Genomic DNA, 17,601 nt, shown 5'->3' with positions numbered 1-17,601 from the left:
TCATTTCTTCTGGCAGGTTGAGGTATCTGTTAGCATTTTTTTCTTTCTCTCATTTTCTCACATTCATTCCTTTGTTAAAGGACATGAAGACATTTCTTGTGCATTCAGCGGCAGAGTATTTTAGTTTCTGAACGGCAACCCTGTGGATTGTTGCCCATAAGATACACAACAGCATTGACAAGGTTTTTTCTTTTTTTCTTTTTGCTTTTTCTTTTTACATTATACTGTAATTTAACTGCAGCCTTGGGAGGCTGTATTTCAGTGCCTTCATGGTTGTACAAGCACTTGAAATATCAATAAAAATGTAGGTTAACCTTGGTCTTTTGATGTGTGGATGCATAAGGTGAAAAGCAGACTGATGAAACCGCTACAATATGTGTAGAGCTATAAAATAAGTTCTAAGGAGTGTTCATCCATACAGCCGTTGGAGTGGAGCCGTTTTACACAGATGCTCTAAAACTCACACTCCTTTAAACCCAATGTTCTGAGGATACATATCCTGCTCGTTGGTTGAACGTCTGTTTATTGAATGTCACTGTAATTTCACCTATTGTTATCACATCTCAAAAGCTTGGGAAATGACCTTCTTTGAGACGAGTCCTCTTACTGCAATCTATGTGACCCATGTGAACCGACGAAAACCTGAGTGTTCCAGGAGAACTAGCTAACCCCTGAACCCCCACCGTGTGACAGCACACATAGTTAACTGTGGCATGTCAGACCTTGTGTTCCACCATTTAGCGGTGGTTGTTCCAGCCGATGTTCCACCAAGGGCGTCTTGCTTACAGTACTGAGTGAGCTATGCCCTGGCTGTTTTCCCCGTGGCCTCCCTCTCGTACAGGTGCATGATGTACAGTATGGTCAATCTGTTCTGTTTTCCTGCTAGCCCTTGTTCAGTCTTTAGGGTAAGATTAGGGCAGATGGCACTCTCCTTTGTAACGCTGTGAAGCGAGTAATGCAGCATAGCAGAGCCTCTGGCCAGAGCACGGTGTTTAGGTGTGGGTCTAGCTGAGAGGAGAGGAGGAAAGAGAAGGAGGGGGGTGGGGTGCTGATAGTTCAGAGATGGGCAAGGCAAGGCAAGCGTACTTATGTGTTCGTATATCAAATAGTGCAGGCTTCCCCAACTGGCTGCCCGCCAAGTTTTCTAAAAATATGATTTTTTTTTTTAAATGTTTTTTTTCATTATTGGACATAATAGACAGTAAAAACACAAGGAAATCAGAAGATACGTTAATTTAAGAAATCTGTTCCCAAGCATAGTAGAGAGACACGTGATCGTATACAAATGCAAGCAAGGTTTGAAATAATAATGTCAAACATTATATCTGTTTGGGCTTCTTGCAGTCAATTTGAATTTGTAATTATGTTCACATTTTAGTCATTTAGCAGGCACTCTTATCCAGAGCGACATACATGAGCAATTAGGGTTAAGTGCCTTGCTCAAGGGCACAACTACAGCTTTTCACCTAGTCCGCTCGGGGATTCAAACCAGTGACCAGTTACTGGCCCAATGCTCTTAACCGCTAGGCTACCTGCCGACCATGTCTGTTCCGGCCCCCCGACCAGCCGCTCAAGAAAAAAAACTGCCCACGGCTGAATCTAGTTGATGATCTCTGAAATATGGTAATGAACAAGCACATACAGTGCATTCAGAAAGTATTCAGACCCTTCCCCTTTTCCACATTTTGCTACATTACAGCCTTATTCTAAAATGTATTAAATAGAAATAAAAACCTAATCAATTTACACACCATACCCCATAAGGAAAAAGCAAAAACAGCTTTTTTTTTTTTTTTTTTGCAAATGTATTAACAAAAAAAAAACAGAAATACCTTATTTACATAAGTATTCAGGCCCTTTGCTATGATACTCGAAATTGATATTCGAAACCTGTTTCCACTGATCACCCTTGAGATGTTTCTACAACTTCATTGGAGTCCACCTGTGGTAAATTCAATTGATTGGACATGATTTGGAAAGGCACACATCTGTCTATATTAGGTCCCACAGTTGATAGTGGATGTCAGAGCAAAAAACAAGCCATGAGGTCGAAGGACTTGTTCGTAGAGCTCAGAGACAGGATTGTGTCGAGGCACAGATCTGGGGAAGGGTACCAAAACATTTCTGCATCATTGAAGGTCCCCAAGAACACAGTGGCCTCCATCATTCTTAAATGTAAGAAGTTTGGAACCTCCAAGACTTCCTAGAGCAGAGCAATCGGGGGAGAAGGGCCTTGGTCAGGGAGGTGACCAAGAACCCGATGGTCACTCTGACAGAGCTCCAGAGTTCCTCTGTGGAGATGGGAGACACTTCCAGAAGGACAACCATCTCTGCAGCACTCCCCTAATCAGGCCTTTATGGTAGTGGCCAGACGGAAGCCACTCCTCAGTAAAAGGCACATGACAGCCCACTTGTAGTTTGCCAAAAGGCACCTAAAGGACTCTCAGACCATGAGGAACAAGATTCTTTGGTCTGATGAAACAAGATTGAACTCTTTGGCATGAATTCCAAGCGTCACATTTAGCGGAAACCTGTCACCATCCCTACGGTGAAGCATGGTGGTGGCAGCATCATGCTGTGGAGATGTTTTTCAGTGGCAGGGACTGGGAGACTAGTCAGGATCGAGGCAAAGATGAACCGAGGAAAGTACAGAGAGATCCTTGAAAACCTGTTCCAGAGCGCTCAGGACCTCAGACCGGGGCGAAGTTTCACCTTCCAACAGGACAACGACCTTCAGCACACAGCCAAGAAAATGCAGGAGTGGCTTTGGGACAAGTCTCTGAATGTTCTTGAGTGGCCCAGCCAGAGCCCAGACTTGAACCCGATCGAACATCCCTGGAGAACCCTGAAAATAGCTGTGCAGTGACGCTCCCCATCCAACCTGACAGTGCTTGAGAAGGTCTGCAGGGAAGAATTGGAGAAACTCCCCAAATACAGGTGAACCAAGCTTGTAGCGTCATACCTAAGAAGGTGTTTCAATAAAAGTACTGAGTAAAGGGTCTGAATACTTATGTAAATGTGATATTTCAGTTTAAAAAAAATATATAAATTAGCTGAATTAAAAATAAAAAAATGTTTTTGCTTTGTCATTATGGGGTATTGTGTGTAGAAAACAATTTAATCAATTTTAGAATAAGGCTGTAACGTAACAAAATGTGGAAAAAGTCAAGGGGTCGGAATAGTTTCCAAATGCACTGTAGGTGAAAGCATGATGATGAAGACATGAGCGGGTTTGGCAGACATGGTATGAAAGCTGGTTGTAATTCTGGCTGAATTTATCAACCTTTTATAAATGATTTCCTTAGGTGAAGTATGTGAAACCCATTTTGAGGAAATCAATGTTCTTCCTCCTGTACAGCAAGTCAGGCAGTCTTTTCCTGCCTTCATCCTTATCACATTTGTGACATACAGTACTGTGAATAAAAGTGACTGGCATCTCTAACTCATCCAAGATTGGATTGAAGCTGTGGAGGAGGAATCTCTCTGATTGTCTATTGTCAGTACACACAGTAGCTCTCCTAACATACATTTATTGATGGATATTAGTGTGATATAAGGAGCCTTCTTGTCCTGCCATCCCCAGGGGTCATCAGGACAGCCCTATCCAACATGGACAGAGAGGCCAGGGAGCGCTACTCTGTGGTGGTCCAAGCCAAAGACATGGCTGGCTCGGTGGGTGGGTTGTCAGGCTCCACCACCATCAATGTCACTCTGACAGACGTCAACGACAATCCTCCCAAATTCCCCCAGAGTATGTACACAGACGTCTGTTTGTTTGTTTTTCTACCTCACTGTTTGTCCTTAGATATTCATTCTCTACTGTAATAAAACATAGGATTTAAACAGCACTATAACGAAAGCTATATAGGTATTCAAACACTACGATGTTTGTACTGTAAGTAATGCACCATAGAAATAGAATCTTAGAATCAGGGATTTCTGTATACTGCACAGCCAAATGTTACTTTTAAATAAAACTCCTCAAGGTGCATCTTATAGTAGATGTTTTGCTAATGCAGGGGTGGCTGTAAGTGATACTAACATGATGTAGTGTGCAGATGATTGTTGAGTTGCAAGCAGACAGGAAATGTGATTAATTGACCCATTTATTCACATTTACATCTTGATGGTATGCATGAACAGTAGGCTAATTACTTCTCCATCTAGTCATAAATGCTTTATCATTCATGCCAAGATAATAACTTCTTGCTTATTCATGTGCTCATCCCATTACAGAAAACTACCAGCTGTACGTTCCAGAGTCTGCTCAGATTGGAAAAGCTGTGGGTAAAATCAAAGCCACCGATGAAGATTTGGGCGTCAATGCAGAGATGAGGTACATCATAACCAATGCAGAGGGGAAAGCCATGTTCTCCATCACTACAGACACTGACCAGAAGGAAGGCATCATATCACTAAGACAGGTACTGTTGAGATGCACACATTCATTTTCCAGCTAAAATTAAACCATCTGTGGTTGTGCTTTATGTTACAGTTCTGTTGGTGTTTACTGAGAAACCACAAGGTAATATGGTAATTATACATACTAATTACCTAATAAATATGCCTTTTATTTATTTGGGATTAATTAAAAGAAGTAGTACCATTACATACCCTTAGGCCACACTAATGCTAATTGTGTTAATACTATGCGTAAGTACCCATTGTTACCACATAGGCTGTTCTCTCAAATACCAACGGAAGCAGGACCGGAAAAAAAGCACGGCTTTAAAAAGAGGATTGATTGTCGGTTTCCTCCGCAGCCTTTGAACTATGAGAAGAGGAAAGTCCACATGCTTCACATAGAGGGAGTGAACACTCACCTGGATTCCCGCTTCTCCCACCTGGGCCCCTTCAAAGACACCACCACTCTCCGGATCATCGTCGGAGACGTGGACGAGCCGCCTGTCTTCTCCATGGACTATTACATCATGGACGTGTACGAGAACTCCCCTGTGGGAACAGAGGTCGGCACAGTGACGGCTCAGGACCCTGACAGTACCAAAAGCCCTATTAGGTAAAGGACATGCGTGGGGCGGCCATTTTGTTGGACTCCAAAACACCATCACAAGATTCAAAGCTTCGACCTTTGCATGTTGAAAGTCAGATGTTTTTTTGATATTCAATTCAAACAACTTTATTTCGTTCATTCTATTTTAATTGTTCTCTCTCCTACATGTAGGTATTTTGTAGACCACAGTGAAGAGGAGCAAGTGTATTTCACCATTAGTGTGAATAACGGGGTGATTAAGACCACCCGGAGTCTGGACAGAGAGGATGTGGCCTGGCACAACATCACTGTGATGGCATCAGAGGTTGGTAAGTAACATAACACACAGCGGAGGATCCTTATCTAGGAGTCCTCTTACTTTAAAATAATTTTGCTTTTAAATAACAATTACTTTATTATGACTTTCAACATGGAGGATACAATATGCTTATGACACTGCATGAATGCATTAGCGATGTCACTTTAATCATCTGTATCAACATTAAACACATGGCTCTCGGAAATTAACAGCCAGCAGTGTATTGTGGGATTGATGCGGGGCTGCATGTGTAACATCCCAGTGTGATGCTGAAGGTGGTCGAGTCAATCAATTCTTCTTCTCCCTCTCTTTTTCCACTGACGCTTATCTAAGCAATTACTCTTTCCTTTACCCTTTTCTGCACAATAGTGTTCAGCTAATGGACTGAACTAGCCATCGATAAATGCCAGCCAACGCTGTGCTGATTGTGTTAAGTCACCTTAATTAATGGGAAAACCAGTCTGCACCTTTCTGGAGATTGGCGTGTGTTAATGAGGGATTCATGACATACATAAACAATATACATATAGTGCATAGTGTATATTAGCAAAGTGTCACTTGTAATGTCCTGTGCTGTGTGCTAGCTATATGTATATTAAGTGAGACAAACTACTGTGCAACCACACCGCATGTCTCTGTTACATTCTGCCTACTGCTGTAGCTTGGGGTTAGTACGTCTCCTGTCATGACTCTAGTTGTTGGTTGGTGGTCGTTGTGGCTGTAATTTATGCATGCGTGAAATGGGAAAATATGATTTATGTATCCCACGTTTAATAGGAACATGATTTCTCTGTGCAGCGTCAGGGAGTGTAGTGTGCTGCCAGGCAGCAGGAGCTTAGTTGAGTGACCGGGTCACCTTTCAAAGAGAATTTACACTTCACCTGGCAACATGGCCAACCTCAGGAGACAGACTAACATGAGATATACAAATGGATGGAGGCTCAGTGGGGATGTGACCTTAATTGATGGAGAGATACTCTGAGAGAAAAAAGGGATGTACAGTACATCACTATGAGTGCTTGGCATGAACCCTGGACAGAACAATATATAGGCTTATAACAATGTCTTGAAAATGCTATGCCATGGCTTGGGACATTGCTTAATTATTTTTCCATTTGTTTTCGTATTTATTATGGATCCCCATTAGCTGGTGCCAAGACAGCAGCTACTCTTCCTGGGGTCCAGCAACAATTAAGGCAGTAATTGACATAGAGGGTTAAAAGATAAAATATAAAAGTGTTCTATTTAATTCCATGGTTTTATACATGTTGATCTTTGTTTGTTTGTTTGTTATTTTCAGACAATCCCAGTCTCATCAGCCATGTTCCTGTAACAATCCAGGTGCTGGATGTAAATGACAATGCTCCCTACATAGCAAGAGACGGTGAAATCATTGTGTGTGAAAGCTCCAGGGCAGGACAGGTGAGTATCTTTCACTTTCACCTCCCTCTTTCCTGCTCTTTTCCACTTTACTCCCTCTCTCTTCCACCTTATCTCCCATGAACTCATATTCTCCCTTATTCAACTATGTTGTCTTTTAAAACCTCTTATCACACACACACACACACACACACACACACACACACACACACACACACACACACACACACACACACACACACACACACACACACACACACACACACACACACACACACACACACACACACACACACACACACACACACACACACCCTCTCTGCCTTTATTGTGTGTTTGACACCATCAGGAATGGATTTATCTGTGGTGCTGCAGACTTTTGCAGCCTCTTGAACCTATAAATTATTCAGCATGTACCAATGTCTCCACAAGCAGATAGGAGCTGCATTAAGCGCAGCAGAGACGGATTGCAGAAAATGTTTATCATCTCTCATTCAAATTTGGCCCGTGTCCAGCCAACCACGACTGCTCAGATTCATATCGCAATAGCATTCTCTCTTCATATTTTCCCCCATTGAATGAAGATTACTAGACAGACTGCAGCATATAATCAGTTAGCTGGCTAAAGGCGACAGATGATGCATGCTCAGATGACATGTTGAGGGGCTTTCAAACACTGCAACAAATTACAGTAACTTCGAACTTCGACAACGATCTTTCAGAGAATTTGACTTGATTTATAGTAAAATGTGCTGTTATGTTCATCGAAAGGAAAGAAATTATAATTTTGTTTAGAACTAGTTGTTTTGTTAGGGAGACACACAATGATTCATATTCATATAGCCTCTTGACAGCTAATTCTATATTTCTATGGATTCCCGTATTACTGTACGCTACCACAAGTTCAGGAATGTCTCTTATAGACTGACAATGCTATAGCACGTTAGAGTGTGTAGGTAGCCAGGTTAGGATCCACTATAATTGGTGCATTGTCCATCTGAAAATGTTTAACTCTCAGCCAGTAGAAGTCAACTTCCTTCAATGAGCTGACAAAATATCAGGAACAGTGCTCTTGGAGACAGGTCATATCCACCACCTCTGATCTACACTTCTGGCTGGAACAAGGCTGCATGTGAAATAATGGCACATGTCCTCATGGATTGGCAAACAGAAAGGGAAGGAGGAAAAACACATGTACTGATCGATAGTCATTACTATAATATAATAAGAATAAGAATAATAATGGGCAGTGACTTTCTTGACTTATTCCTATTATGTTTAGCTCATAATAGAGCAAAAGGCCTCTATACAAGCAGTATATGATATACTGTATACTGTAGATACATACATGTGACATAAAAGTTTTTCACCCCCATTTTCCTCGCCCTCTCATCCCCTCACTCCTCTCCCTCCTCTCTGACAGGTGATCCAGACAGTGAGGCCATCAGACATGGATAACTTTGCAAATGGACGCTTCTCCTTTGCTCTGCCAAGTGATCTTCCAGTCAATCCTAACTTCACCTTGAAGGATAACGAAGGTAGGCTGGTGACTGTGGCTTTCTGTGGCAATTAAAAAATGTACACTGCATTTTGTTGAACCGCCACAAAGGATATGTGTGTGGACAGATATTTGTGGCAGATACTCTGGATTGTCATTGCTAACACAATCATATCTAGCGGTGTTTGTTGTCAAACAGTTACCCCCATTTACACTTTCTCCTCCCTGGAGACGTTTTAATATCAAATGGAAGGACCTGCAGTTGTGTTTCCTTGGTAACAGCCAATGTTTGTTTTTTTATCTCTTCCTCATTTTAGCTTAAGGCTCCTTGGCTGAATTCAGAGAGAACACTGTTATGTTATTCTTTCCTTGTCTGAAAACCCAATTGCTCCTTTGGCAGATCAGGGAGAATCTCGAGATTAAGGTAGACTTCCAAGACGGATCACAGCAATCAGGATGATGCCAGACAGAGGAAGTGAGCTTCCACTGAGTTTTGTATCAGTGCTCTGTGTTCTTTGTGGTGGTGTAGCCTAGTACTTGGTTTTTATCTCCTCCCCAAATGGCTCTATTTTCCCTCAGGCGCTTGTTCAGTGAAACCACATTTCCACTGAAGTGTCATGAGGCCTATGTTTACACATACAGGAGCACCAGGTAGTACTCCTCGGATAGAGCTAAAGGGAACACAGCTGCTTCAGTGCACTGATTGGGTGGAAGTAGGATACATTAGCTCCCTCAGGCTGTTTGGAATCTTTGCCCTCAGAACAACCTCAATTCGTTGGAGCATGGACTCTACAAGGTGTCAAAAGCGTTCCACAAGGATGTTGGCTCATGTTGACTCCAATGCTTCCCACAGTTGTGTCAAGTTGGCTGGATGTCCTTTGGGTGGTGGACCATTCTTGATACACACAGGAAACTGTTGAGCATGAAAAACCCAGCAGCGTTGCAGTTCTTGACACAAACCGGTGCACCTGTCACCTACTACCATACCCCGTGAGAAGGCACCTAAATCTTTTGTCTTGCCCATTTACCTTCTGAATGGCAAACATGCACAATCCATGTTTCAACAGTCTCAATACTTAAAAATCCTCCTTTAACTAGTTTCTTCCTCTTCATCTATACTGATTGAAGTGGATTTAAAAAGTGACATCAATAAGGGATCATAGCTTTCACCTGGATTCACCTGATTAGCCTATGTCATGGAAAGAGCAGATGTCCTTAATGTTTTGTGTACTCGGTGTGCTGTGGTACTATCTGGACAATTTACTACTGTTCACCAGCTGATAGACATTATTTATTTAGCCAGAAATGCCTTGTGAATGCAGTAGAATCTTACAGACATACAGCAGCTTACTCTCCAGTGAGGTTGTGTTAGAGAGAGAGATAACTATCTCTGATTTTCTCTGCTGTAATCATAATAATTTGGAGGAAGAAAAAATCTTGGAGGTGGCTTTATATTCTATTGTCTCCCAAGTGGATGATGAATGAGAGATATTGTCTCTTTCTTGTTTACCTGTTTCCTTACGGTGGGCAAAGAGATAAAGTAATGAATTTTGACTTGAAGCCTTTGGGCCAGGGCCCCTGCATGCTAATTGGAATCCTATGTAAATGAACGCTTCCTCCTATGCACCTTCCCATGGGCTCGCTCTGTTGGAATACATTTGTTGATATCCCGAATGATGCAAGGGTTGACCCCCCCCCCCCCACCTCTCTTCTCCTGTCTCTTACCATCCCAAGTGACATGCTTTATCATGGCTCTGTTTTCCTGGGGGAAAATGAATCTGCATTGTGAAAACGCGGGCCGTGATTGTGCATACAAATGCATGGCTCTGGGCCGTGAAAATGGAAAATCTGCTGGAGCCTCTTCAGAATGAGAAATGCTGTCGCAGCAGCTGTGCTGGCCTGGATAGAGTACTTTTGGCAAGTGTTAATAAAGCCTGAAGAGGCACTCGCTATCTGTTCCCAGTCCTTTCTTATAGATAGCAGCGGGAATGAGTGGAGAACTATGGGCATCCTCTGCAATGTTGGAGAACACTCCTCATATCTCAGGGAAAGGTTGTGCTGGTTTTCTGTTCTCTGTTGTTGCGAATGTGAATTCAGAAGTAAAAACAGGTCATGGCCAGTTCCTTTAAATGGTGTATTTTGGGAAAGTATATCAAAGGATAACCTAAATATATACAAATGTATATAATACACACTGAGTGTACCAAACATTAGGAGCACCTTCCGAATATTGAGTTGCACCCCCCTTTGCCCTCAGAACAGCCTCATTTTGTCAGGGCATGGACTCTACATGGTGTCCAAAGTGTTCCACAAGGATGCTGGCTCATGTTGACTCCAATGTTTCCCACAGTTGTGTCAACCAGCAGCATACCACCCTGCAAACCACTGCTGGCTTGCTTCTGAAGCTAAGCAGGCATAGTCCTGGTCAGTCCCTGGATGGGAGACCTGATACTGCTGGAAGTGGTGTTGGAGGGCCAGTAGGAGGCACTCTTTCTTCTGGTCTAAAAAGAATATCCCAATACCCTGGGGCAGTGATTGGTGACACTACCCTGTGTAGGGTGCCATCTTTTGGATGGGATGTTAAATGGGTGTCCTGACTCTCTGAGGTCATTAAAGATCCCATGGAACTTATTGTAAGAGTAGGGGTGGTAACCCTGGTGTCCTGGCTAAATTCCCAATGGCTCATTCATCCCTCTCCCCCTAACCATTCCCCAGATTGTTGCTGTGAATGTGTTCTCAGTCAACTTACCTGGTAAAATAGTGGATAAATAGAAAAGTTGGTTAGATGTCCTTTGGGTGGTGGACCATTCTTGATACACACAGGAAACTGTTGAGTGTGAAAAACCCAGAAGCCTTTTGGTTCTTGACACAAACCAGTGCGCCTGGCACCTACTGCCAAACCCTGTTCAAAGGCATTTCAGTCTTTTGTCTTGCCCATTCACCATCCGAATGGCAGACATACACAATCCATGTCTCAAAAGTCTCAAGGCTTAAAAAATCCTTCTTTAACCTGTCTTATCCTCTTCATCTACACTGATTGAAGTGGATTTAACAAGTGACATCAATAAGGGATCAAAGCATTCACCTGGATTCACCTGGTCAGTCTGTCATGGAAAGAGCAGGTGTTCTTAATGTTTTGTACACTCAGTATGGAATAGAATGTATCACATTACCCAATTTCTTTAATGAATCTAAAGAAAATGCGTGCTCCGTTTGTGTTGTTCTTTGGATTTAACTGAAAAATACTCTGCATTTGGAGTCACATCTGTATCAAGTCTTATAGAGGCTTTTTGTCAATACAATACATCCAGTGTATTTTCAACCTCATGTCATTCCACTCCAGACAACACTGCCAGCATCGTGGCATGGAGGCGTCAGTTCAGCCAGGCGGAGCAGGATCTCTACCAGCTTCCTGTGGTTGTCAGGGACGGGGGGGAGCCCGTCCTGAGCAGCACCTCCACCCTGACCCTCCGAGTGTGTGTCTGCCAGAGAGGAGGTAGCAGCAGTAGCAGCAGCAACAGGGTGAGGGCCTGCCAAGTCCCGGCCTTCCTCTCCACAGCTGGCCTGAGCACCGGGGCCTTTATCGCAATTCTGCTTTGCATCATCATCCTGCTGGGTAAGAGACAAGAGAAGTCGAAGGAGGTGGGAGGTAGGGGGCACGTGGAGGAGAGGAGATGGGATAGAGAAAGAGAGGGAGGGAGAGAAAGAGAAAGAGAGAGACAGAGACAGTGAGAGAAAGGAGGCTCTATCTTGCCTAGAGGTAGAAATAATGAAAGGCTTCACACCAGCTGAAGGAGTACCTCTGGCTGATTTGTTTCCTGCAGCAGAAGGCCACAAGTCCACTCTCAAATCTCTTTGCAGGTCGTTGCCATCAGAGAATCAGGTGTGTGTTTTGAACCTTTCGACTGGTGCAGTGTAATGACATATTGTAAGTTGCTGTGGTCTTGTCCCCTCTCCTCTGACATGTCCTGTACTGTAGCCATCGTGGTGCTATTTGTCCTCCTGCGGAGCAAAAAGGGCAAGAAGGAGCCGTTGATCATCTCTGAGGAGGACATCCGGGAGAACGTGGTCACCTACGATGATGAGGGCGGTGGCGAGGAGGATACGGAGGCATTTGACATTGCAGCGCTGCGGAACCCCGCCGGGGCAGAACAGAGGAGGCTGCGGCAGGAGGTAAGGTCTGGGGAGGAGGGGTGGCTGGTGGCCTGCGGGCCCCAGAGCCCGTCCCTTGTGCTGCTCGACACAGAGGACATGCACCACGTCATCAGACAGAGAGTAGTAGACGCTGACAAGGACACCAGCGGACCGCTCTATGACTCCCTCCAGACGTATGCGTATGAGGGCTGCGGCTCTCCCACAGGGTCAGTCAGCTCTCTGGGGCTGGCCCAGGTCCTGCCCCCTGAACTCAGCTACAGTGAACTGGAGGACTGGGGGCCGGAGGGCCACATGCAGGCCAGACTGTTTGGGACAGAACTCTCTGAGACAGAACAGACCATAACCCCCTAATGTAAAACATCTCTCATCTTCTAACCAGTTTACGGTTAACCTAGCGATACAAAGCTATTTGAGTTGTACAACTTGTTCCTTTTTTGTGTGGAATTGACTGTCATTTAACACTGGTCTCTGTCAAGTGGAGTGGAGGAAACTATTGAATTTTTTTTAGAAAAACAAATCATGAAGTTGATATAAAAAAAAACGATTTTCCCAAGTGTATATTTTTATTGATGAATAAAGTGCAGTGATTTCAGATAAGTGAATTTACGTGCAAGTCTTGTGTCATATTGTATAATGTGTCTGGTCCCATTGGAGTCTCCTTAGTACCGTTGTGATAAGTATCTGGGTCAGTATTCATAAAGCAACTCAGAGTAGGAGTGCTGATCTTTGATCACGTCCTCTCTGTCCGTATGATTGTTGTCATTATGATCTAAAAGGCAAAACTGATTCTAGATCAGCACTCCAACTCTGAGACGCTTTATGAATACGGGCCCTGTTCTTATCATTATGCTTGCTGACCCCACAGTCTTGAAGTATTACAGTAACCTTCCAATGTCTTTCAACTCTTTCTTAAGTTAACCAATATAAATTTGTGTACGAGAAGAAAAACTACATCACAGGAGCAGATAAACTTTTAATTGGGAAACAACACAATTCTATGGATGATAATTGGATCCAAATGCTTTGGTGTACAGCTTTTTATTTCGGCGCTGGGATTTATAAACCAGTTGTGAAACGGTCTTGATTCCTGCTCAGACTTGATCAATTCCCACGAGAGCCCGGCTCCATAAATAAAGGAACAATAAACCGTTCCTTAATGTCTTTATAATAACAGGCGATGAGGGGAATCTCATTTGAATTACAGACCATATTAATCAATGTTTAACTTTCTGATAATACACATGAAACAGGAAGAATGATCATCAAGTCAGAGCTCATCCATTTACTCACACCATGTCTTATATATCCTATTGAAATGATAACATGTGACTCCCACGTCTATCACGTCTTTGAACATGACAGTACAGCCATACAGTCCATAACACCATTCCACACCCACCTACAATAATACACGTACAATATATGCTGCATTGCAAACATTCTTATTGTGCCACTTATTCACAGCAAGGTAATTAGGGGAGATGTGTGTGTACTTATTCCTTTTTGAAAACAACTGTGACCCCAACATAGATAATCATTTTGTTGCCATAGTGGTGGTGAAATGATGAATAATGCATTACTATATAATTGCATTCTATCAGAGAAGGATGTTTAAAGGCTATGGAGGGTAAATAGCATCTCTGCGGCCACCATCACAAATTTGATTACTTACGTCCCACAAAGGAAAAAGGAAACTCACCCAATGAACTGTTATGACAATTTTGTTTTAAAGTTTGTTTTAGAGCCAATGATAAAAGGAGAATCCTGGTAAGTCCCAGTGAATATATTAAAATACATCCTGTATCTCAGTGTTATCTGATGCTATATACTCCCTCATGAATGAATGATTGTATTAATTTGGCCATTGAAAATACATACAGCTGTTACAGTTAGAGACTACATTACATGTAGGCTACACAATAGTTGTCATCGATTGGATGTTGGTGTGTTATCATTCAATATCGAGGAGAAACAAAACAAATAGTGTAGCTACATGTAAAAAGCATAGCTATGTTTTATTTCAGTATGTCCATCCATCCCAATGAAGATAGTAGAATGAAGCCCCCATACCAGGCATCTACTGTACCCTCTCTCCGTAAAACATGAAAGCGGACTGTGTGATTTGGACTTAACAACCAATGCTAATGCTAATCTTAATTAGCATTCAAGATACTGAGATTTAGGAAGTGAACATACTTATTGCAGGAAAGAATGTACTTTTGCTCTTTTTCATCTTGCACAATTCCATTTAGACTTGAGATCCAGCTTCCCTGCCATACTACAGCTCTAGTGGCTGTTTCATAAGCTCCAATCAGTATAAAAGTATCCATTCTTTTAATAGGCCTACTGTTAAATAATTAATGTAGAAAAGAAAATCTTAAGCCAAAACAAATGTTTAGCTTGATAAAGGCAAGGTGTTATAAATCCTATAAAAATTCACTTCTGCATTGAACAGAACTTGTCATTGTTGCCACAAGCTTAAAATAGTCAGGGTTTCTAAGTTTGTTTACCTAGGGGAATTTAGAAATGTATACTGCTTTACAGCACCTGTCACTTTACCTCCCTCTCTCTCATAAGACTAGCTACTGTTTTCTTCCTGAATCCTGTCTGGCTGGAAAAATATGAAGAATTTCTATCATTTTCTTTCAGACTGCGCTGTACACTGTAGCTACACACCCTCCTATTGTGCAAAATTGATTAGACGTGCTAATAGCTACAAAGGTAGACCGTAAACGAATGCAGAATGTCACATGGCGTTTGATCCCCCTCTGCATAAATAGTTGGGGGAATCAAACAGTGATGAGCTGTTCTACTACACAGACCAGGGCCGGTGTGCTGTAATTTCCCATGCTGCGTTTGACAGCTACGGCGGTACAAGAGCTAAGGCATAGACATTCTCCATGCTCTGATAGACATGACTGCTGGTATCAGACATAATGAACTACATAATTGGCCATCATTATTGATGGATGAGAGGGAAACACTATCCTTCTCTGGAGATACAGGGGTGGTCACTGTGTCTTGGGGAATGTTGTGTTTCTCCATCTTTTTGTTGATCAAATGACAAAACCACCTGAAAAGATATGGTATATTAAGCTGTAATTCATGAAAATTAACATCTATAATTATCATGGATTTCTATGATCTAATAAGACACACTTACGTGGAATGATTGTGTTCCTAACCGAAAACAGTGGTGGAAACTATGCGGCTGGTAGTCTAGCGGGAGCGTTGGGCCAGTAACTGAAAGGTTGCTCGTCTAACTAGGTGAAAAATCCTTTGATGTGCCCTTGAACAAGGCACTTAATCCTAATTGTTCCTGTTTCGTCTGCTAAATAACTAAAATGTACAAATGCAAAATTAAATAATTGGGTCTGGCCCACCATTCCAGACAAAATATGTTGCTGTTACATGTTGACTCTGCCATGCCATCAGTCTTCAGCGAGGTAATTCATTTGAGGATTGTTTGTATTCCAACCGTCATACTCAATCTGTGAATTCCATTCATCAACACCCACTTTCCTTTCCCCATCATATGGAATACCCTGGGGTGGGCTGTTTGAAGCACAAATGGACCTCATGATCTTGACAAGTTTGACACCGCAGTAAACCTTTGCATAATCCTCACACATCCCTAAGGCACCCTGGCTGAGGAAAACATCTATCGATACCATAAACACCATCTGGGTGGGCAAGATGTTTCTGCTGTATACATATTTTCAACGATCAAAGTAGAATGTACGGCAGTGTAGAAAAGTATACGAGCCACTAAGAAGTACTATAAGGGATGTGCACAATTTTATCTCACATAATTAAATATTCTTGCAGCAGCGTGTGCAGTCAGGCATCCTATTAGTGCTATTTCTCATGCTCAACTTCTCCAATGGAGTTATTGCAGATCTAGGTGAGAGCAATAGTTCAAATGATCTGCACATTGTTGATTACAGGGAATCCTTCTCTGAGGGGGCTTTGGCTCTTTGATATGGAAGCGAGTGCACTGTGCAGGGTTTCCTGCTGCTTGGCCTGAACACAGACAGACACAGGTGCAACTGGGGGAGAAATCAGAAGGATTACTCTCTGGCTTGTCTCCACACTAGGTGAGGGAGGGAGGGAGGGAGGGAGGGAGGGAGGGAGGGAGGGAGGGAGGGAGGGAGGGAGGGAGGGAGGGAGGGAGGGAGGGAGGGAGGGAGGGAGGGAGGGAGGGAGGGAGGGAGGGAGGGAGGGAGCAAGTCACGTGGTTCAGACAGGATGCTGGTGGACTCTTTGATGGAGACTGACGCTATGACCAGAAGACGGCACCTGTCCAGCCCCAGTCTTGTGTGGCTCAGTTGGTAGAGCATGGCACTTCCAACGCCAGGATTGTGGGTTAGCTTCCCGTGAGGGACCAGTACGAGCAAATACGAAAATTGATGGACTCACTACTGTAAGTTGCTCCGGATAAGAGTGTCTGCAAAATTATTATAAATAAATGTTGTAAAAAATTAAATAATGGAGAGATCACATGGGATACATCACAATAGCAGCATCAGGGATACATCACAATAGCAGGCTCAGAGATACATCACAATAGCAGGCTCAGAGATACATCACAATAGCAGGCTCAGAGAAACATCACAATAGCAGGCTCAGAGATACATCACAATAGCAGGCTCAGAGATACATCACAATAGCAGGCTCAGAGATACATCACAATAGCAGGCTCAGAGATACATCACAATAGCAGGCTCAGAGATACATCACAATAGCAGGCTCAGAGATACATCACAATAGCAGGCTCAGAGATACATCACAATAGCAGGCTCAGAGATACATCACAATAGCAGGCTCAGAGATACATCACAATAGCAGGCTCAGAGATACATCACAATAGCAGGCTCAGAGATACATCACAATAGCAGGCTCAGGGATACATCAGAATAGCAGGCTCAGGGATACATCACAATAGCAGGCTCAGAGATACATCACAATAGCAGGCTCAGAGATACATCACAATAGCAGGCTCAGAGATACATCACAATAGCAGGATCAGAGATACATCACAATAGCAGCATCAAGGATACATCACAATAGCAGGCTCAGGGATACATCACAATAGCAGGCTCAGAGATACATCACAATAGCAGGCTCAGGGATACATCAGAATAGCAGGCTCAGGGATACATCACAATAGCAGGCTCAGGGATACATCACAATAGCAGGCTCAGGGATACATCACAATAGCAGGCTCAGAGATACATCACAATAGCAGGCTCAGGGATA

The 17,601-nt window shown here is 43.1% G+C and overlaps 1 protein-coding gene across 5 annotated transcripts in view; it reads left to right on the top strand.

Moving 5' to 3' along the window:
- LOC129814074 (cadherin-18-like) overlaps positions 1 to 12,944 on the top strand; it is a 65,081-nt gene extending 52,137 nt beyond the window's left edge. For all 5 annotated transcript variants that reach the window (XM_055866858.1, XM_055866857.1, XM_055866856.1 and 2 more), the window contains 8 exons: positions 3,584 to 3,751; positions 4,237 to 4,424; positions 4,764 to 5,017; positions 5,183 to 5,319; positions 6,610 to 6,731; positions 8,113 to 8,227; positions 11,531 to 11,803; positions 12,167 to 12,944. In XM_055866858.1, the coding sequence (XP_055722833.1) occupies positions 3,584 to 3,751; positions 4,237 to 4,424; positions 4,764 to 5,017; positions 5,183 to 5,319; positions 6,610 to 6,731; positions 8,113 to 8,227; positions 11,531 to 11,803; positions 12,167 to 12,693 (1,784 nt within the window). In that variant the 3' untranslated portion in view covers positions 12,694 to 12,944. The remainder of the gene's footprint in view (positions 1 to 3,583; positions 3,752 to 4,236; positions 4,425 to 4,763; positions 5,018 to 5,182; positions 5,320 to 6,609; positions 6,732 to 8,112; positions 8,228 to 11,530; positions 11,804 to 12,166) is intronic.
- The last annotated feature ends 4,657 nt before the right edge of the window (positions 12,945 to 17,601 follow it).

The sequence above is a fragment of the Salvelinus fontinalis genome, chromosome 17 (genome assembly GCF_029448725.1).
Source record: "Salvelinus fontinalis isolate EN_2023a chromosome 17, ASM2944872v1, whole genome shotgun sequence".
NCBI classification, from domain to species: Eukaryota; Metazoa; Chordata; class Actinopteri; order Salmoniformes; family Salmonidae; genus Salvelinus; species Salvelinus fontinalis.
Note: the sequence above shows the minus strand (reverse complement) of the source record. Positions and strands in the feature narration are given on the sequence as shown.